This window comes from Siphateles boraxobius, unplaced genomic scaffold (genome assembly GCF_051911475.1).
Source record: "Siphateles boraxobius isolate OS27281-9 unplaced genomic scaffold, OSU_SipBor_1 22, whole genome shotgun sequence".
In the NCBI taxonomy this organism is placed as follows: Eukaryota; Metazoa; Chordata; class Actinopteri; order Cypriniformes; family Leuciscidae; genus Siphateles; species Siphateles boraxobius.
In genome coordinates, this window is record NW_027508833.1 from 25,794,634 (window position 1) to 25,816,454 (window position 21,821).

The 21,821-nt window shown below is 38.6% G+C and overlaps 2 protein-coding genes across 8 annotated transcripts in view; one reads left to right on the plus strand and one right to left on the minus strand.

Annotated features, from left to right (window-relative positions):
• The window catches only part of LOC143746962 (solute carrier family 35 member D3), a 347,105-nt gene that overhangs the window by 181,882 nt on the left and 143,402 nt on the right, over window positions 1-21,821 (plus strand). The gene's annotated exons all lie outside the window — the stretch shown is intronic.
• The window catches only part of ryr2b (ryanodine receptor 2b (cardiac)), a 62,507-nt gene continuing 45,603 nt past the window's right edge, over window positions 4,918-21,821 (minus strand). For 3 of the 7 annotated variants that reach the window (XM_077239274.1, XM_077239273.1, XM_077239272.1), the window contains exons 79-103: window positions 21,100-21,179; window positions 20,882-20,958; window positions 20,541-20,614; window positions 20,313-20,393; window positions 19,329-19,417; window positions 18,952-19,080; window positions 18,583-18,687; window positions 18,410-18,491; window positions 17,050-17,579; window positions 16,257-16,958; window positions 15,858-15,922; window positions 14,581-14,716; window positions 14,356-14,442; window positions 13,941-14,129; window positions 13,357-13,487; window positions 13,143-13,185; window positions 12,020-12,156; window positions 11,773-11,839; window positions 11,525-11,671; window positions 10,648-10,782; window positions 7,178-7,334; window positions 6,769-6,833; window positions 6,361-6,461; window positions 5,858-5,909; window positions 4,918-5,590 (exon numbers count right to left, since the gene is read on the minus strand). In XM_077239274.1, the coding sequence (XP_077095389.1) occupies window positions 5,495-5,590; window positions 5,858-5,909; window positions 6,361-6,461; window positions 6,769-6,833; window positions 7,178-7,334; window positions 10,648-10,782; window positions 11,525-11,671; window positions 11,773-11,839; window positions 12,020-12,156; window positions 13,143-13,185; window positions 13,357-13,487; window positions 13,941-14,129; window positions 14,356-14,442; window positions 14,581-14,716; window positions 15,858-15,922; window positions 16,257-16,958; window positions 17,050-17,579; window positions 18,410-18,491; window positions 18,583-18,687; window positions 18,952-19,080; window positions 19,329-19,417; window positions 20,313-20,393; window positions 20,541-20,614; window positions 20,882-20,958; window positions 21,100-21,179 (3,557 nt within the window). In that variant the 3' untranslated portion in view covers window positions 4,918-5,494. The other 4 variants (XM_077239275.1, XM_077239278.1, XM_077239277.1 and 1 more) reach the window with 4 other exon arrangements.

Below are 21,821 nucleotides of genomic sequence, written 5' to 3' on the forward strand. Positions count from 1 at the left end.
GGTAAAGTGTTCAGACTGCAAAGTCAGCAACGATTGTATTTAATTGTACAGTACAATCATAAAATAGTACAGACATTATCTTAATTCCATAATGTCCTTAAACAACAGTATTGCTGGCCATAAACTGAGAAAGTGCGCGTCCAGTGTGCAATACCTCAAGTTGTCCTAGACGTGACGCGGCACAGCGCTTCTTGTCCAGTGTGCGATTATTTTAAATGACCCATCCAGTTTTCTGGAGGCGCACCTACAATCAAATTCCTGGCGCTGCTAGTGCCTTGCGGACATTCGACCATGGGACTTGTTTATAGCGGTGGATCTGAAAGACGCATTCACTTTCACATTCAGATAGCTCCTCATCACAGGCGCTTCCTGAGATTCGTGTTCGAAGGTGTCGCACTCCTCGTACATTCACAAAAAGTAAGAACGCAGTGCTTTCCCCCTTGAGACTCAGTGGGGAGCGCGTGGACTACCTTGACTGTTCTGCGTCTTTTCAGTACACGGTGGTTTCAGTTGTCTGCCCTATTATTGTGCTCGTCCCACGAATTTATTCCGGACGCTGTGATTGTAGGCTACAATGTTCTGCCAACGTAATGGTCTCTACTATCCAGTTCGACATCCGCTGCTTCGACACTGGAGCACCTTTCTTCACACCACCATGGCAGACAAATAACTGGTCTGACTGTCTAAATTGAACAGTAGAGTTCACATAACACTTCAAGGCCCGAACAGGACACAAAAGTTGTGCACTTGAATCGGACCCTGAAGAAGTCTGAAAAGAGACCAGTTCAATGTGCTGATTTATGAACTGAGGAAGAAGAACCTTCGGAAGAAAGGAAGGATTGGGTCGTAGAACCACCAGTCATCCGGTAACCAGCGCAAGCACAGTTCACTAACAGACAACGCGTACAACTCACTGACTCGTTTCACAGTAGCAATAACTAACAAAAAAGAAGTCTTCAAGGACAACCATTTATTGTCAATGCTTTGCAAGGGCTCAAACTGGGGTGAGCACAGGAATGCAAGCACGATCGACAAATCCCACACAGGGAAATGAGGATTCCGAGCAGGGTTCAGACGGCGTGCGCCCTTCAGAAAACTGCAGACAAGACTGTGAGAGCCAAGAGAAGAGCCACCAACTAGAAAATGATATGCAGAAATTGCACCAACGCACACTTTCAATGTGGAAGCTGCTTTTCCTTCCTCCAGTAAACGTTGAATTGAGCTTAAGATGCTCGGAATGTCGCATGTTGCAGGATCGAGCCCCGTTCCTCACCCCATGCAGAAAAAAGTCTCAGTAACAAAGGAAACCACGGTCTGGCTGGCCATCATGGTGCCACGAGTAACACTCTGTGCTTGCACAGGGAGATCCTGTACAACGTCTCCCATAACAGAGGGATAGGTGGAAACGCATATAGCAGGCAGTTTGGCCATTCGTGAGACAGCGCATCCTGGCCCAGGGGGCTGGACACTTCTGTCCTTGCGAATCATAAGCGACAGTGGGTGGTCATCTCTGAAGCAAAAAGATCCACTTCTGCTCTTCCGAATCGTAGCCAGATCCCCTGCACTACATCTGGATGAAGCCTCCATTCTCCTGGATGTACTTGATCCCTGGAAAGAGCATCTGCTGTCTGGTTGCACGCTCCTGGAATATGAGCTGCCCTCAGTGAAGCGAGTCTTGGCTGACACCATGTAGAGACCTGTGGGATCTCGTCGCACCCTGGTGGTTCAGATGGAACACTGTTGAGGTATTGTCTGACCGAACAAGAACATGGCGGCCTGCCAGAACCGGCATGAAGTACTTTAGACCCAAGAACACTGCCCTTAATTCTAGCAGGTTGATATGTTCTGTGGCCTGGATCGGTGTTCAGCGCCCGCAAATACCCCTTCGATTCCACCTTGCCCTCATCCTGTGAGGGAAGCGTCCGTCGTGACCAACTCCCGACGAGAGGGAACAACACCCAGGGGCACTCCTGCCTTCAGGAACTCTGTCTCCACCGCCTCAACGCACATATGCGTTCATCTTTGTCATGTAAGTTTCTACTAAAAAGCCTTTGTGGTTGTGAAAGAAGGACCGACCCTCAAGAACAAGTACAAAGAGAAAATGATAGGGACTTACTGGCGCTGCAGATTCTCCTCTGACCCGAGAACCGGAGTACTCTGGGGTACTGAACATGGCGGCCTCTCCTTCACCGCTTGTGAGCACGAGGCCACCACCAAGGTCGTCTGAGTCCCAGAGACCATTCCATCTCCAGAGTCGAAGCAGGCTGATCAGTCCACCCCAGAACAGAAGTGGACTGGGTCCTGATCGATCTGTGGACCACAGATCCTACTCCCAACCAAAGACCCACCCCTGCATCCTTGCCTTCTTCTCTGGTCCCGTCTAGCCATTTTGATTATCCGTTCCCGTCCGGAGGCCTCCATCCTCTGATGCTCCCTTTTGATGTCCTGATCCCTTCTCCTCTGGTCAAGCCCAGTCCCCTGGATCCGTCTGCCCTGCTGCTGCTGTCCAGCTCCTAGGCTCTGCTTTCGCCAGTGTCTACGTGCGGCTCGTCGGCTTCACCTCTACCAGCACGGCATGAGGTGAGGTTGAGGCATCCCATCAGAACTCCAGTCCCAAATCCCCATCTTGATCTATCAGCCCATCTACCTCGCTTCAGCTCTGTGCTCCTTTGTTGTCTCCATGGTCTCATTACATTTACACGTTAAGGTGTTGTTATCATTGAGTTTATTAGTCATTTCATGTTTATTTATCTTTGTCATGTGAGTTTCTACTACAAAGCCTTTGTAGTTAATTAAAAAATGTATAATAAAAATGATTAGTTCTCATCTATTATGTGCCTGATCCGTAAACAGCTTAACATCATAAATTACAGTTCTCTGCAGCATTGCAATCCCAGACAAAATCTATTGCCCTTTCAGCCCGACATTCAGTACCTAAAGGATTCAACAATTCTCAGATGATCTGGGAAGGGTTGTGTTATGCCAAAGGTCGTGATGGTAGAGTCAGAGAAGGACATCAACCAAATGGGCAATCTTTCTGATCCAGAACCACCTTTTCTTCATTGGAAACATTGCAAAATGTGGTTACTTTGGACACTGGCTCTGGCATTAGTACCCAGTTGCTGAGTAAAATGTAAGAATGGATCCAGAGTCCTGCTCCTCTGTCTGTTCTCCTCAACATGCCCACATTCTTCTCTTCACTATTACATTATATTAAAGTTATTCATCAAAACTGACATTCTATCTGTGCAGTGTGTACATCATAATTTATTAATCATGTGCCCTCGTAATTTTTAATGAAAATAACTTCCCCTCTCTTGCAGCGACATCTCCTCTCTGATGACGTGTTTACTAACTTAAGGGATGGGACAACCTGTCACTCACATGAGATCACAGCAATAGCAAACCACAACCATCCAATCAATTACTGATGGACAAAATCAAGTCGCGCCCTACATTTTTTCTTGTTCGAGAAGCCATTTTACTCAGATAAACAGAAATAAAAGACTATGGCAGCTTCCAGTTCATTCACCCATAAAAAAAATCTTTAAGAACAAGTACTCCGTTACATCTTCCTGGACAAGGTCCCACTTCTCCCACCCATAACAAAATTTACAACAATTTGTTAATTTATCCATAATCATAAACAAACTCCTAGAAATTAAATAATACATAATTTAAATCTCTAAGGTATTTTTTGGTTTAAATTATAATATTTAAGTAAATAGAAACTTGGGCATTGTGTTACTGCTGATGCTTTTTCTATCAATGGTTTTCCTTACAGATAATGGTAATCAGTTCTGACCTTTGTCTTCTTTTTAATGAGGCTGACAGCAGTGGTATTGCGCAACATTCATGTAGAGGGGGGTTAAAGCTTTAACAACACCTCTGGAATGGCTAGAGATCAATGAGTCATTCCCTGCAGCAGCAACAACTCGACCAGCAGCATGTGATGTGGGCAGCCGTTTCATTTCATTTCATGCTCAGGATCAGAGTGCTACCTCTCACATTGGGGAGAGAGGGGGAGAGAGAGGGAGAGAGAGGGAAAGAGGAGGTGAGGGAGAGATGAGAACCACAGATGTAGTGGCTGTTGAAAATAAGGAGACGAATGCAAGAAGGCTAAGAGTGGATGAAGAGAGAAGATAAGAGACAGGGATGGAAAAAGATTTGTTTACATTGGGCATACAATAAGAGTAAATGAAGGTTATGAAATTGAAACTACAGACATCCCACTGTGCAAAAAATAAAAAAATCTTAATACCGTCAATAATTAGTCTTTTGCAATTAATTTTTTCATGGTTTAACTATAAATATATTTTTTATAATGAGGTGCAAAAATAAACTTGCAGTAACAAACATATCACTTTAAGAATGTTTAGATACTTTTACTAGAAAACATGAAAAAATACTGAGGAAGAGTGAGATTCTCCATAAATTATTAATATCAGACACACAAGACCCTGGAAGAGCTAAAATATAATTTCTTGCATTAATAGTCCTGCGCTGTTTGTTCTAATGTAACCGGTTCTACTCAACCCGCTCCGAGCGTGATTGGAACTGTAGTCTCCGGCGAAGGCTAAAGACCACAGCCAGTGTCAGTCACTAGAGAGCCTCTTGAGATCAGGGGAGTGAGGTTTACACGCACAGCTCTTATTAGTCTATGTCAGTTACACTACAGGTTTGATATATCAATAAAATGAAAATGTAGTTATATTTTAATATTCCCAGTATGGTTTACTGTGAACATTATGTAAGTTCTGTAGGTTTTCAAGCTAAAGAAAAGCCATGTTTTAGTTTACTTGCATTTATTGCAAAGTGACATTTTACATAAACTCCATACGATCAAAAAGTATCAACTTAGTGCCTTAAAGTCAACAATATGATATATTGATAAAATAAGACCAATTAGCCCATTGCGAGGTAACTAGAGATTACATCAGCTCCGGTGTGGATCTAGACTCTTACAAAGATTTCAGATGACCCAACACCTGTGAAGAGATGACGCCAACCCCTGCCAGGACTTCAGATAACAACTCTGTATCAACACACAAAACTGACAAATTTCCCATATATTCAATCATTATTATCACAACATGTAATAATTGTTTAATGTGCTCATTGTTTCTGATTAAGTGAATAAATGATGTTAGCTAACTGCATGATTTGTATTATCATAGAACTGTGCATTTCTGCCATACGGACATTACTTTGACAAAGTCACCTGACAACAGATTACTCTTAATTGTAATGTAGAAACATGCATTTTCTGTGCAACACTGCTTTGAAACGATATGTATTGTGATAACCGCTATACAAATAAATGTGAACTGAAAAAATAAATATGTAGTGAAAAATATATAGTAAGAACCAAACAAGCATGCAAAACAGAAGAGTAAATATACACAAGTTTCTTATTATCAGAAGAACATCCCAGACATACAGTACTTCAAAAGTGTATTCACCAACTGAACTATAGAAATTGAACTGCAATTCTTCAGCTGAGTTGAACCTCATACTGTTTCCGGAAACAGTCTCCAACAGGAAAGAACTCCCAGCAGCGTTCCTGGAACATCTTCCACACGTATGATTCCTGTTGTGTTAAAGAGTGTAGCAGTCAGAGTATTTAAAAACATTAAAATATTTTCTATTATTAGTGGTATTTTGATCAAATAAATGCAGCCTTGATGAGAATAAGAGACTTCTTTCAAAAACTATTTGGAAAATCTCACAGACCCCAAACTCATGTTTCAGTGGTTTCACATATTACTTTATTATTAAGTACACATCTTTCACTCAGAAACTATCCATCTATCTTTTTTCAATAAAGATTCATGTCATTTGTGAATACAAGTTGTACCTGTCCAGTATGTTCTGTAACATCCTTATTTATGAGGTACATCAGAAAGAACCTAAAGGGCAAACAAAACGCAAAACAAATGTTATCCACTTTCAGCAAATAAAAACAGAAACAAGACTCCTATTTTAACAGATTAAACTTAGTTGGCATTGTTTATTTAACTTTAGGTCATGATTTTATTAACATTAACAATATTATCTTTTTTTTTTTTTGGATACAGTGCTTTGGAAATACTATGGTATTCTTTAAAAAACCTTGAAGGACCATGTAAATAAAGGTATATGAATATGTTAATCATTCATTATTATCATGTTTCATTACCATCGTGGTACCATCACAGTACCTTTTTTGCGACATGCTCTCTGTCCTGACCAGCTGCACAATAGACTTACTTTCAGCCAGAATATTGATCTCACAACAGCCTTTAAAATTGTGACTGATAAACACGATGAAAATGAGGCAAAAGTGAACTCTGTTCTTTTTCTCAGTTCTCTAGTACTCACAGATAGTTGGCCAGGTTGTGTTCTTGCAGCGTGTGCGACTCGAAGCCATGGGGCATCGTGTCAAAGTACTCGCTCCCAATGCCACAGATAAAACACTTAGTCTGCAGCAAAAAACAGACTTAATGGCATGCCACATTCTCTGTTTAATTATAGATGATCAATTAGCATTTAACTAATGTCTAGTCCAAAGACAGTCTGGCAGATATTAATGGCATATTTATTAACAGAGATATAAAATATTAACTCACAAGTGCAATGTAGCTCTGATTTTTAATTAACGGAATGTTTGGGTTTCGATAAATTAATTCAGTGTGTTAATTGGAACACAAGACGACAGGCAACATAAATCTGATTCAGGATGTAGTGTGGTGATAAAATAGTCAAATCTGAAGTTGAATGAAAACTCACCTCCATGTCCTCTTTAACCTGCTCCTGCTGGTCTCTCAACTCGCCAAATGCATCAATGATAAGACCTTTCAAACGATATGACAAAAAAAAGCAATTCACCAGTCACAAACACAATTAAGTTGCCAAATGCCAAACATTTGAATCATGAGTATTATTTGACCCCACGTATCAGACACACTTCTAGCATCACACAGTCCACAGATCTTCCCATAAACCCCTCTCAGCATGTGAGAGTGTGATCTTTTAATGAAGCTCTCCAGCGCTGCTCTGCATGACTCAAGTTAGAGAACAAATTAAATAATTTTAAAAAAACTAACACTTCGGCTTATTGTTCTTTTTGAAATTTGGTGCACATTTCAGGTTTTTGCCCTTTAACTACAATGACTCTCACAATCTCTCTATCACTCACCCTGAATGATGGCAAGGAGGATGACGATGACGAAGAAGAAGAAGGTGATGTCGAAGATTACACGATAGAACTCAAACTCGTCACCGGCCGGGTCTTCGATTTCATCTCCAATCCCTCCTCCGGCTCGCACACCAACGTACATGTGGAACATGTAACACTAAGCACACACAAAGATTTTTTACACTTTCTTTACTTTAGTCATGCACCAAAACAGTAATACATTTGTTTTAATGAGTGAATGAATGGGTGAATGTGAGGCAATATGTAAAGCGCTTGGTGGCCATGGGTCTGTAAAGCGCTATATAATTGCAGTCCATTTACCATTTATTTTATGTCAATGAATTCTGCTAAGATTGACTAACCTTTGCACATGTGAAATGAGTAACAACACCCATGGCTAGGCTGCTGAATACTGAATAGGAACACATTTGTATTCATCAAGGATGCATTATATTAAGATTATAATTAAGTGATCAAAAATATAAAATGTATCAAGGTTTCCACAAAACAATAGGGCATTTCAGAATGTTTGTAAACAATATAGGCACCAAGAAACTTCCGGGTGGCAGAACGCGAGCGGCTTCTACTGACCAACTGTAGAGATCCAGCTGGCTACTGTAAACGGTTCCATATTAAAATCATTGCTGTTGATCAAAGTTGAAACGATGGCGAAAACGTGTTGTGTTTGGGGTTGCGCCGCCAGATATACAGCAAAAGGTGTAAGTTAGGCTTTTATCGATTTTCTTCAGAAAAAAGTAAATCTATCCAGCGGAACCTGTGGGTGAGGAGGTTAAAGCGAGTGGACGTCGTTAAAGTAGTGGATGTTGTCTTCTTTGCGCTTCCCGACCCGACACATTAACTGTAATTATGAGCCAGATTTAAACGCAACCATTTTTAATGCGTGGGTCGTTATAACTGACGTTATCAACTACTTTCCATGTTACTTTCTCCCGCCCGCAACATTTATGTTTTGTCCCGCTCCCACCCGCAAATAGACTTTATTCTGTCCCTGCCTCCAAATGCTTTCAAGTTAGTCTACGTTTCGGCATCATACACATCGGTATAAATGCTCCTGATAAATTGTTTGTTATTAAATAATAACACGCAAACCACTGTTATAACAAAGCAAGATACTGCGTGCAGATACTGCGTGCATAGTTTGGCATGACTGAATGCGCTCAAAGTGCGAGCTCTCTTAATAATTCCTAAAGCTGACATCAGTTCATCGCGATCTCACACATCTCTGTTATCAATGAAGCTGACTGCACAATGAAACTTTCATAATATATACACTTTGTTTGTTATAATTCGAGGATTTGCCAGCATACAGAATTTAGCTCTGAACAAAAAGTCCGTTTTGAGCAGTGAGGGGAGACTATCATAAATGCTTCTGATTGGCCATTGCGTTCAAGAAATCAACACATATGTCTGTGATTGGCTACATCGCTCAACGCTGCAAACATGTTATAAAAAGAAACTCAGGCCTGTAAATCGTTTCTATTTTGTTTTAGTTGTTCTTGTTGCTTTCCTGCAACGGATGAATAAAAATGTATTAGTTTTTTATGTTTTATTCATAGATATTTCTAGTTTGCGGGAGTCCAGCGAATCGTTTTATTCTTCTGCAATCCGCACACAGAGTGAGTGCATTACCCCCCGCGCTCGCACTCGGCCATCAAATCTAGTCCCGCGCCGCACTCTTTTGCGCTGGGATTGCACGTTTCTAGATCAAAGTATCTAAGCTCTAATTATCATGTTAACTATGTCTGAATTTCCACCACGTCTGTTTTCTAATCAACTGTTGAAATTTAGATTAGATTACTGCCGACGGTGTGTCTCCCTTCCAAGCAATTTACTAGTGTTGCCATAGGAACGCCTCGGCTTTTGCCACCCGGAAAAACGACTTACCATAGACATAATAAATACATAGACGCCCTATTGGCTGGCTGCTGGAGCGTACGTCAACGGCGCCGCCATATTGCGGAGGGCAACTTTCTCATACTTCTCATAGCGAGAATTGAGAAAAATGCCTGTTTCGTGCTGCTTGGGGCTGGACAAATCGCCACACAATTGAAAACAGGTCTCGATGAATTATCTTTCACAAGCAAGACTGAACATTTGTTTCTGGTTGTATTTAGTCATGATATAATTAGTAATAGTAACGTCCAGAGGAGAAAAGCCGCGAAATTTAAAAATTCTACTGTTATTGTGTCACGAATTGTAGTTTTAATAGTATTTCAGTCGACAATGTAGTTGTTTAAAGCTCAAATATGTGGTTTATTTATAAAGATAGCGCCTATTTAAAAATTTGATCTGACGGTCTCGGAGTTGAGATCAATGGATCAGCGCGCGCTCAGCGCTCTCATGTACCCCGCCTGGAACAGCCAAGGCTGATTTATACTTCTTTGTCGGACCTACGCCGGAGCCTCTACGCCGTAGACTACGCTTTGGTTTTAATTTATACTTCTGCGTCGTTGTCCGCGTTGACGCACGAAGAGGGAGCATGTGAAACCCGAGGGAGCGGTTTGAGCAGACCAATCACAGCGCTTGCGTCCGCGTAGAATTGACGCGTTGTTACATTTTTGGAGAGGTGCACGTCAGGGTACGCCGAAGGGGTACGCGCGCTACGCACAGCCTACGACGTAGCTACGGCGTAAGTTCGACGCATAAGTATAAATTGGGCTTTACCTCGGCTAGTGCTTCTGACGTTTGCCGCTGGCTCTGATGTCTCTAGTCTAATTAATTATATCTTCAAAATTCTTATCCAAGAAAAAAAAGCCAGATAGCCTACATGACAAGCCGGAGCTTTGACAATTCCTTATTTAAAAAAAATGTTTTATAAATCTGTCTAACTATCGAAATTTTAAATAAATAGAGATGGAACTTTTTGTACACCACGTATACGTTTATCAAATTAAAATCAAAAATAGAAAATTACATTTATCAACTGATTTCAGTGGTTACAAACCACTGAAATCAGTTGATAAATGTAATTTTCTTTTTTGTTTTTATCCAGAAAAACCGCAGCTCACCGTTTACTTGCATTTGATTACAGTGCAGTCTTGCCCTCCGCAAAATGGCGGACGCGTTGACGTATCGCAGCAACGTTCCAAAGCGGCCAATAGGGCGTCTATGTATTTATTATGTCTATGACTATTACTGTTGTGACGTCATGGTGAATTGTCGTATTAAACAGAAAAACTGTTTTCAACAATGATAATAAGATCTTGTTCAGACGCAGTGTCTTGTTCCCCTTCCCAGGGAACCTGGGTTACATTTGTAAACAGAGATGGGTTTTTTTGTCAAATAAATGCAGTCTTGGTGAGCATAAGAGACTTCTTGCAAAAACATAAAAATGTCTTACCAACTCCAAGCATTTGCACGGTAGTTTATGTTAATGCTTTCATGTTTTTGACATCAAACCCATGACTATTTCTAAACCTAAGAGATAAATAGACAGAGGGGCTACTCACTGTAAGCATATCATCACATTTCATGTCCACTGGTTCACCGTCCTCACTCTTGTTGTAAAACTTGCGGAAGAAGTTAAAGGCAACCACAGTGTAGAGATACACGACCACGGCCAACAGTCCCACTGTCAAAACGAGCTGAAAAACAGACAACTGCCTTTCATCTCATCTTCGCCGTTATACAGTGACCCAAAAAAGTGGACCGTGTCACACTTAAAAATGCATGAATCTTACTGCATTAGATAACAGCAAGAAAATAAGAAACCACCTGGCAGTGATTTTAAAGACAGATGGCACAATAAAAGTTAGAGGTCAGTATGATTTGTTTCAATTAATACAATTAATACTTTTATTCAGCAAAGAGTCATTAAAATGAACAAAAGTGACAGTAAAGGCATTTATAATGCTACAAAAATTTTCTATTTCAAATAAATGCTGTTCTTTTGAACATTATATTCAACATTAATACATTACATGCCGATACATTAAATTCAAGGAATCCTGAAAAAGAATCACTGTTTCCACAAAAATATAAAGTAGCACAACTGTTTTCAACATTGATGAAAATAAGAAATGTTTCTTGAGCATCAAATCCGCTTTTTAGAATGCTTTCTGTAGGATCATGTGACACTGAAAACTCAGCTTTGGCATAATAGGAATAAATTACATTTTAAAATAATTATATTAAAATAGTTCACAGTTATTTAAAACCATTATATAAACATAAAATATATATATTTTTTAATAAAAAACATGGCCAGTTAGGTCTAGAATATTTTTTTTATTTGTTACATACTAGAATGACATTCATATTTTTTTAAATTATGCCTTGAGGGTCTAAACACATTTACACTCCACTGTACACTCACACTCACAGTACCTGTTTGCCATTATGTGTAACAGATGATAGTATGGTGCGCAGTGTTTTAAAGCCCATGGCGATGTCTAGCAGGTGCGCAGCAAAGAAAAAATTGTTATAATGACCCAGAACTGACACAAACATATACCAAGCCAGGTAAAGGAAGGACTGAAAGAAAGCAAAACATAATTTCATGTTAGATTTCACACTCTGATTGCCAGTTCCTTCTGTTTTAACACTTTGAGTGTTCAAAGAGTCAGGAATCTTACATTGTCAGTGAAAACCACTCCAAGCTTCCAAATCTGGTATTTCAAATCAACGGTGTTTAATCTGAAACTGTGAAAACATGACAATGATTTATTTGATTTATTTTAAGCCTATCGCATTGAACACTGCTGCCATCAACTGGCACAAAGTGATGGCAGAACATCCTTTTTTCATTGTCAGTCTAAAGATGAACTGATTGGGCTATTTCCCTGATTGGGCTATAAATGAAAGCAGAGGGATGTAACTCACAGGGCAGTGATGGTGCCCTTTTGTATGGGTCTCTTCCTCTCATGATCCTCTGAGCTGAAGTCCAGAGCAGCTTTATCCAAACCTAGAAGCTCACTGACGCGTGCTGATCCATACAGCTCTCCATATTTCGACATCACCTGCAGCACAGAAAGCAATAACAGAATGAATCAAAAACAGAAAAACAGTTTGAACCTGCAGCTCAAATAACACAGCTTTACTGTACCACATCAAGGGATTGGATCATTATTACTGGTGCTGAACTCAACTATTATATTTGGCACGTAATTCATCCAACACAGTTCATGCCGCAGAGACGAATGATATCTCAAACCACGAATCTTATTGTGGAGAGGTCTGCTGTTGCTTTTCTAAGCCACTGGCCTTACGATTTCCACATGGCAGATGATAAAAAAGAAAGCATCACATAAAATGACACTGAAAGAGGGACTTAAGCCAGTAAAAAAAAAAAAAACTAAAAAAAAATTCCCCTAGAAACCACTCGGAACACCCTAGCAACTGCATAGCAATGGCCCCACAACACACTACCATCATGACAGTGCGGTGACATCATTTTTTTCCTTTCAGAAAATGTAGAAATCTCTTAAAATACCACAGGTAAAGAATGAGTAAAAATCTAGTTATTATTAAAATTAGTGTCACAGATGTTAGTCACAGATGAGTCACAGACGTTAGAGCTTTGAGATAATTTCATACTTTGATGTTTTTAAATGGTTTGGAAAGAACATTTTAGAACTGACATGTCAGTTTTAGACATTTACGTTTTTAGAGTTGATGTATTTTTTTCTTCAGAATATTAAAAAATCTGTTAAAATACCATGACACAGAAAATAAAATAAAAATGTAACATTTAAGTAGCTTTTTTAAACGTGCCTCAGAAAAAAACATTGCTGGTGTGCATCTTGAGACAAAACAATGACACAGACATATTTTAAGATAATATGTCAGTGTAAGTTCCTTTCAGTCTTTTAGTCTGGGACTAGGCTTACGCCTTTGTGAAACCAGGGGTATGTCACAATGTTAGAGCTGTGAGATACTGTCTATGATGTTCTTAAATGTTTTTGAAAGTAACTTTTAGTTCATTTGTTTCATTTGTTCATCTTACCTTCCTTTTCACAAATTTATCCCAATAATTGCTTGGGTATGATCTGAAAAACAGCAAAGAAAACCGAAAATATTACTGAAGTGCTACAACATTTGTACTGTGTAGTAGTGATAATCCGTCAATCAATGTAAACTTTGAAATTCATATAGAAGGTCAGCCATTGTTTCTTTGCTTATAATGTGAGCCTTTATAAAGGCAGTTATGCAACTCTTACGGTGTATTGATGACCATTCTGTCCCACTGGCCTTTTATGTCATCTTCAGAAGGTTGCTCAGTGATGTAGAGTCCGTCAAACTCCAGTTTACGAGCCAGCTCCTTCTCTCGCTTAAAAATGACTAAAGGAACCTGTCAGGGGTCAAATGATGAAAAAGGTAGTTTTATTCACCTAAGGCCATATAAAAGATTTTTAAACATGGAAATTAATAAACACATTTTTGTATTTGAAATAATAAAAACAAAAGAAGAATTATAATCCGAAATGAATATGAAATAATTCTGATTCAGATTTCTAGGTCACTAATCTTTGTACAGACGGTCAGATGTTCTTGTTTCTATTGAAGCACAAGATGCTCTTTAGATCATCTCAAATTCTGCTGGAGAACATGATGATCAGGTTCATGCAGGTCAAGTCCAAAATAAGGTGAAAAATAAAAGTAATTTCAATACTGGTTTCAGACTTGTGGACCCACTGTACATCTAAGAGCTTTAACAAAAGCCAGAAGAGAGACATTTATTTGCTATATCAAAGACATACGTTTTGTTTCACCCTAAGAAATATAGTGGGTTACTTGCACAGACCTTCAGACAGTAGTAGCCGATGATACAGTAGAGTGAGATGAGTGTGTGCAAGACAGCCAGGATGCGAAGAATCATTTTCATGTAGCCACTGTTCTCTTCTAGTTCTAAATACAATTTCTGTGACCCTTTGGGTCTGTCATCACAAAGAGCGATCTCCATATTTTCATCATCACCAATGGTCGATGAAACCTAAATAAAAAATGTATTTATAGTATTGTTTTTGGTCAAATTTAGGTGTCAAAAACATGTCTGGAACTAAGCTGGTTTGAACTGTTCTAGCTGGTCTCCCAACCAGGGCAGGCTGGTATTCAGTTATTCGAGCTGGTTTCCCAATACAAGTGGCTTAAAAACATAAAACAGGCCAGCCTGTCCAACAACATTAAAGCTGATGTTTTAGCAGGGAATCAATACTCACCTTGTAGAACAGTAGAATAAAATTGATGGCAAAAGTGAGGAACAGAGCCAACAATCTCATGTTGTAGAAATTTCTTGCAAAACAGTTCTGCAGAGAAAAGACATTAGCTACTACAGTACATCAGAACAAATATGGGTGTTCAGATCAATATGGCTAAACATCTGTTAGTACAATATGATTGTATTGTGCAGCTGGAAAACAACAGAGACAGAGAAAGATACAAACCAGCAGTTTGGTCTTCTGAGAGCAGATCATAATCCAAACAGCTGATACCTGGATTTCACTTTTGTCTGGTTTTGAAGAGCTGAGCTTTCTAACTCTTCTTTTAGACTTCTTTTCACCTTTATTTTTATCCTCATCACTGCAAAATTAAATGCAATATCTTAGGCTTGTTTCACTTTGCATTCACAAGCGGCACACAATTATTTAGATGGCAATATTATCAGTTAACTGCAGTTCAATGCCTGCATAAGCAGTTTAAAAGTTTTTGTGCAGAACCTATTTTTGCAGAGGCAGAGTGCATTATATTCACCTATTTACATCTACAGTACAGTATGTGCTTTCTTATACACAATATATCTTGCAATATATAGTGTTTAAAAAAAATTAATAATAATGAGGTGAACTACTCAAACACTATGGTTGAGTATTGTCACTGTGTGTCATTTCTAGTTTCTGTCGTTTAGCTTTCAGTCTGTTTAATACACCGATCGGTCTCCGCAGCGCAGCTTCAAGTCGAACACACCTCTTGTCACCATTTTCCCGAGTTCTAGTCATTCATTCATTGTTATTAGTCCACACCTGTTCCCTGTTCTGTTGATTACTTTCCTTGTGTATTTAAGCCCTGAGTTTTCCCTTTGTTCTTCATCTTGTGTTAATGTTACATTGAATGTGTAGTATTCTTGCTCTATATTTATGAAATATATTGTTTAAAATGTTCATTCTCCATCACGCATCATCCTTTGGATACTACACGGCAACCCGTGACAAGTAGCCTATATAAGCAGATTTCCAGATTCGAATCAGATTCACAAGCTCACAAACTTGATTTGATTAATTTGGCTACATTTAATTTATAATATCAAATTTGTTTAAACACTACCGTTCAAAAGATTGGGGTCTAGAATTTTTTTTCAGCATCATATTATGCCAGTCTTCAGTGCCACATGATTATCGATGTTGAAAACAGTTGTGCTGCTTGATATTTAATGGAAACCCTGATACATTAACTGAAAGTTTAAAAGAACTTTATATATTTTTAAAAAGTAATCAAAGAATTCTAAAAACCAGTGTACAGTATATACAATACATTTTCACTCTGCTATTGCAGTAAATTGAACAAATTATATAGATTCTATAGGGCACTGTTTCAAAACTGATGCTCATGATGAGACTCGGGTCACGGTGCATGTTTTTAATCTGAAAAAAACTCTCCAATTAATATATTACAAATGTCAAAACTGTTCTCAGAGTTTTATCTTTCCCCATTCTGAAGCACTTACAAAGCTTTCTCAGTCTCTGAGTCGTCCTCCTCTTGCACCTCATGAAAATCCTCACAGATTTCAACCTGTTAACAAAGCAGACATACAGTAAATGAACATAAATGGAAACAGGACACAGACTTATGGGACTCAAATGATCACTGTTTGGACATATATGCTCAAAGTGGACACAACATTTGCCTACTGAATACACATATCCACACAAATGTCAAAATATTTGTACAAAAATGTTCAAAGTGGACACAAATGTCACCTTAGTGAACTACATAGTCAATTTAGTGGACAAAACGTAAAAAAGATTTAACTAAATGTGTAGTATCTAATAATATGAGTGAAAGAAATAATCAAATTCAACATGTTTGACAGTAAGTTGACACTGGTATACTCTAGACTATTGACCTGACATTTGGAGGCGTTTAGAAATTCATCCAGACTGGAATGTTGGTCTCCACTCGACAATGTGTACTTTCCTCCCTCCTTCTTCAGACACAAGCCGAAAATATCTGTGAGGAGCTGGGGGTCCCTGGACACTGCAGACAGATCGAGACTCATGCCTCTAAGATTACCGCGAGACGAAAACGCACGTGTATGGCACGCGTTATTCTCTCTGACCGCTCCTTCTCTGACCCCTATGGCCTCAACCATGGTAGGATCCCGAAGGTCACCTAAAAGGTCGGCCAGGTTCATCTCTTTAGCCAAATCAATAATCCATCCGCTCAAGAAGATGTGGTAAAGCAGATAAAGGCAGAACCCAACCAGACCTAAAAAGGCATGAGTGATAAACAGCAGAATGTTTTGAAAGAAACAGAAGTTCGCTGAGATAATATTCCTAATGGTTATCCTCTTTATGTGTTTTCTTATGTTCCTTATGGTGAAACATCTTGAGTCTTCTACAAGGTTTTCATTCGTCTCTACCTTGTCTTTCTCCTCATTGTCATCCTTTGCTTTCAGTTCCTCTCCACTCTCTGAACCAGATATTTGTGCAGCAAGCTGCATTTCAAAGATGGTGTCTTCACAAAAGTTGACAAACAGCTCCATCTTTTCCTTTTCTCCTCCCTTATTCACAACATCGAAGATGAACTGCCGTTTGCTCTCCTTAACCTGAATCATTGAGAACATGCAATTACAAAGATTTGTATAAGAAACACATAAGTAGACTACAAAAGCACATTGGCAAATGATTGTTTAATACCTGTGGTTTCTCCCACTGAGTGCGGCTGGACTCACTAATCTCAAAGTAGACTCTTTCGATCCGCTTCCCACTGCCCAGGATTTCGATCCTTCCCAGGTGAGGATGGAAATACTTAAGAACGCTGTCTGCCAACTCCAGAAAATTCTGCAAGCGGGCATCATTGGGCATGTGCTCGGACAGATTGGTCAGAAGAACCGCCATGTTGAAGCCGATCTCTTTGGCTGGTTCGTGAAAACGTGTCACAAAGTCCAGGTAATCCAGCAAATCGCTTTTCGCCGTTTCTGCGCAGGATAACAGAAATTCGGTCTCCGATTTAGAGTAGCGTTTGAACCCTTCCATGGCTCTGTGGAAGTCCTTCTTGGAAATGAGTCCTCTGCCATCTAGGTCGTATTCGCGAAAGGCTTCAGATGATGTAAGGTCTTTGAGTTTGAGGAACATATCAAAGAATTTGAGGATCATCTCCACATTGCTGGCCGATTCTACCAACATGTCTACCATCTGTTTGCCAATGGTCCCATTCACCACGTTTCCTATAAACACAAAGGAGCATTTATGTGCCTAAAATGTCTGTAGGACACTTAGGGCTCTTTCAAACAACAGGTTCATTTGGTTGGGGAAAAACCTCATTGGAAAAAGACTTATTGGAAAAATGTGCTTGCGCTGACATTTCTGCAAAATTATATTATGTTGCTTTTTGCAGGTTTCGCAACACTTGTGATTACTCAAAGTGAAAACAAAAAAAAATGTCCTGTGAGTGGTAAAAAATGCATTTTGTTCTATCCGAAACACATGAACATGAATCTGTTTTAATGTTGGTTTTTTGTTCATATTACAAGTGTAAATCTAAGACACTGCATAGTCCTCATAATAAAATTCATAATAAAGCTGCAAAAGTTTTTCAGTCAAGAGAAGTGAGTGATTTCTCTTTATCTTTTTTTGTTTGACAGACAGCAGGTATAGACTAAAGGTATAGACCTAAAACTTAACTCCGATTTTTAGGCTGCTATCACTTTAAAATACCTAATGCATGTATCCTATTTCTCAGAATCCAACTTCTCCAATTTCCAACTGTTTACGTTCACTTAAGACATAACCGACTGTGTTTACATGAATACTCGCCAAGAAAGTTTTACAAAAAAGGTAGAGGCACGATTTTTATATGAGCCAGTGTTTAAATATTTGATGGCAAATCCAACATAACAAAAAAGGGCCAAGCAATCCAACCAAATGTGAAAACAAGCTTAGTGCATTAATATTATTAAACTGAAACTTATTGGATAATAAACAATGCCAAAATTATGACAAGTAGAAGAGGAAGTGCATGGAAAAGAATTGAGAAGACCTTCAACATTTCTCCTACCTTCAAGCATGGAAAGCAGCATTACCACCATGTCTTTTTGTAAGTCCATCAAAGCCTTTAGAAGCTCTATTTGGCTGGAATCCTGCAGACATATTTTTTTATCTTTTGTTTATTCCCTTGAGTTTGGTAAATTTGTACTTTACAATAAAAAAAAAAATTGCACTTGGTCTAACCTGAGAAAGCTTCATCTGCATATGGGCGAACACATGGAGGAAGCCAACAACAGCATCCCACAGACGACTGTGGGCCAAACTCTGCTGATTACCTGTACATGGACCCTAAAATAGATAATTAAAAGATTAATTAAATGAGTTGCTACACAATATTGAAACATCTGAGGGTGGTGGGGTGAACGAAGGAAGACACGGACATAGTGTGAGGCATTTATATGAAACGGAATATTAAAAAGGAAGGAATAATGTAAAATCTTATAACACACAGTTATCAAAAGATTTCTCAGTATCTCTGCATTTTGACCAAGCAGATTTACAGTTTTTCATACAAGCCCCATCTCTTCTGAACCATTTGTTTGTTGCATTTACCTGAATGTATTCAGTGAGCGTGTTGAACACCTGCTTGGCCACGCTGATGGCTTTGGAGAAGTTGTGCTGACCACCCTCATCAATCACATCCTTCCCTGAATAATACCAATAGAAATCGCTGATGGACTCCTGAAGATATGAGGACATCAATCATTCTCAGTATCAGACAAATGGAATCGAGGTGGCCTGTCAGCAGCAAATGGTTTATGGAAACATTATTTAGCTACAAGCTCTGTCTCACTGTTTTGGGCCCTTCTTTATTCCGTGCTGAAAAGCAGCAGCAAACAAGCATTTTTCAGTCTTTCTTCATGTATATTACAGACAGGTGAAATGAAAAATGTAAGAAACTAGTGTTTGGGGTTGAGTCATGGGCTTACCTGGACCCTAAGCAGATAATCCACAGTGGAGATGATGATGTTGACCGTTGTGTTGTTTCCCGTTTGAGTCCTCAGGTAATTCTGAAAATCTGTAGGGGAAATTTCAGTCATATACCTCTAGTTCAAAAGCAGAACAGAACATTGATGCTGTATAAGATTAATATGTGCAAATTAGGGCTGTCAGTAGATTTTATTAAATTAGTACATTAATCAGAATGAAAAATCTCATGCTTTGTGTGCATTTAACACCATTGATTTCATAATCAGAATGTGCAGATTGATTTTCCTTTCATAATGTTGTGGATTCAGCTCCTTTTTGATGAAAAACAAAACATGAATTAGCTCATTGCTAGCATGTTTTAGCATGTTGTTAGCCTGATTTTTTTTTCTTGCTAGCATGAATTAGCATGTTCCTTGCATGGAACTATACATGATCCTAAGCTAGTTGCTAGGCTTTGCTAGTGATAGATACTTGGTGGATGAAGCTTAAATAATCTGTTATAATTATTGTATAAAAGTTTTGACATCCTCAATTAAAGTCTATGGGATTTTTCATAGTTCTGATCGTTTGTTTGACAAAAATCATAAGTTTGATCATGTTTGAAATAAGTTTTAAAGACTCTTTAATTTAAATTTTTTAAAAAATCCTTTAGAAATTATTCTAATATGCTGATTTGTTCAAGAAACATTTCTTAGTATTATCAATTAGTATTACAAAAAATATTTGAAATAGAAACCTTTTGTAACATTATAAATGTCTTTACTTTTACTTTAGCTGAATAAAATGATTGCCTTTCAAAAGAAATTGAACACACCTTTTCAACAGTAATGCAATTCTTATACTGCCATTGCTCGAAGCAAATTGTGATATGCTGGACCATTGTTTACACTCTTCAGGGAAATTAATCTGCAAAATGGCTTATTCACTTTCTGACTTTGGCAACCAAAGGTACAAAAAAAGTTTTTATTTTTATTTGTTCTAACCAGTATTGTGGCCTTCACAAAGAAGCTGCAGGAATCTGAAAAGGTCACAGGTCAGCTGTTCATCTGCCATTACTCTATCACCTGAGAGAGAGAGAGAGAGAGAGAGAGAGAGAGAGGTGAAAGCAAAATGCAATACAGGAAAATCAATGTCAATAAAAACAAAATTCTGCCTTTTCTGACAGATACATTCCTAAAAGAAGCACTTTGTTGTGGATGTCAGTGATGTACCTGAATTGTCCTCAGCACCCACTCCTAAACCCTCCGCTTTGATCTGCCTCTCAAATGCGTTCAAATCCAGCACGCTGTGACACGTGGAATCATAACACCAACATCAAACACACAATGCTCTTTTTTCATAAATAATACAAACTAACACAAAGATTCAACAGACACTTCCAACTACAACAATGGAACAGATTGTAAGGAATAAAAGTTATGTACTGTAAAAGGATGTTCCTCTCTCTTGAGAGGAATGAGTGAACAAAGCACTTCTCCACTTTTAGGTGGTTTGAGCAACTGCTTTCTGTCAGGGAAATGTCTCACAATGAATTAGCAAAAAGCAGCCGAACCTGCAAGACCGCATTAGGCCGGCCAGACTTTGAAAGAAGCCAACATCTCTCTTCTGTCGCAGGTAATCCAGCATTTTCTAGAAAGAATTTAGCAACAGAGAGAATGAACATGAAGAATTTGTTTTATAAAAGTTGGTTTTGGTGTTAAATGTCAAAACTTTGGGGTTTTATGTTATCATCCAAACATCTGTAATCCAGCCTGACCTTTTCAAACCTACCTGCTGAACAGACGTGTTTCCTCCATTCAGGATTGCAATGCCCAGCTTTAAAGTGGCTGCTACCATAGGCCCCATATCACCTGGTTCAAATATCACATCCAACTTAACAGCACTGAAAATAATAAAAGTCACAGCCAGCTGGCTCAAGATATGAATGGTGACCTGTATCTTAGACCAGGGGTTTTCAATCTTTTTGATGCCAAGGAGCCCATAAATATGATGTGAGGAACCCTTTTTCTTATGGAAGCGAGGGCAAATACATTTATACTGTCACAAAATATTTCTTTTTCAAATAAATGCTCTTTTTCAACATCAAACAATCCTGAAAAAACTGTTTTCAAATTGATAAGAAATGTTTCTTGAGTACCAAATCACCACAGAATGATTCGAATGATTTCTGAAAGCATCATGTGACACTGAAACGGAGTAATGGCTGCAGAAAATGTAACTTTACCGTCTCAGGAATCAAACATATTATAATAGAAAACTATTATAAACGAATATTTTAAAATATTACTGTTCTTAAGGCATTTTCTACAAAAAAAAAAAATCCAGCCTTAGGGAGCATAAGTTACTTCTTTCATAAACATCTCACCGACCCTAACCTTTTAAATGGTAGTTAGTTATAGAGTATATTTTCATGTATATAAGAACCATTTATATGGTGATGATTAAAAAACAATTCACTTTATTTTTGTCATTATAATAGACTTTTAATATTT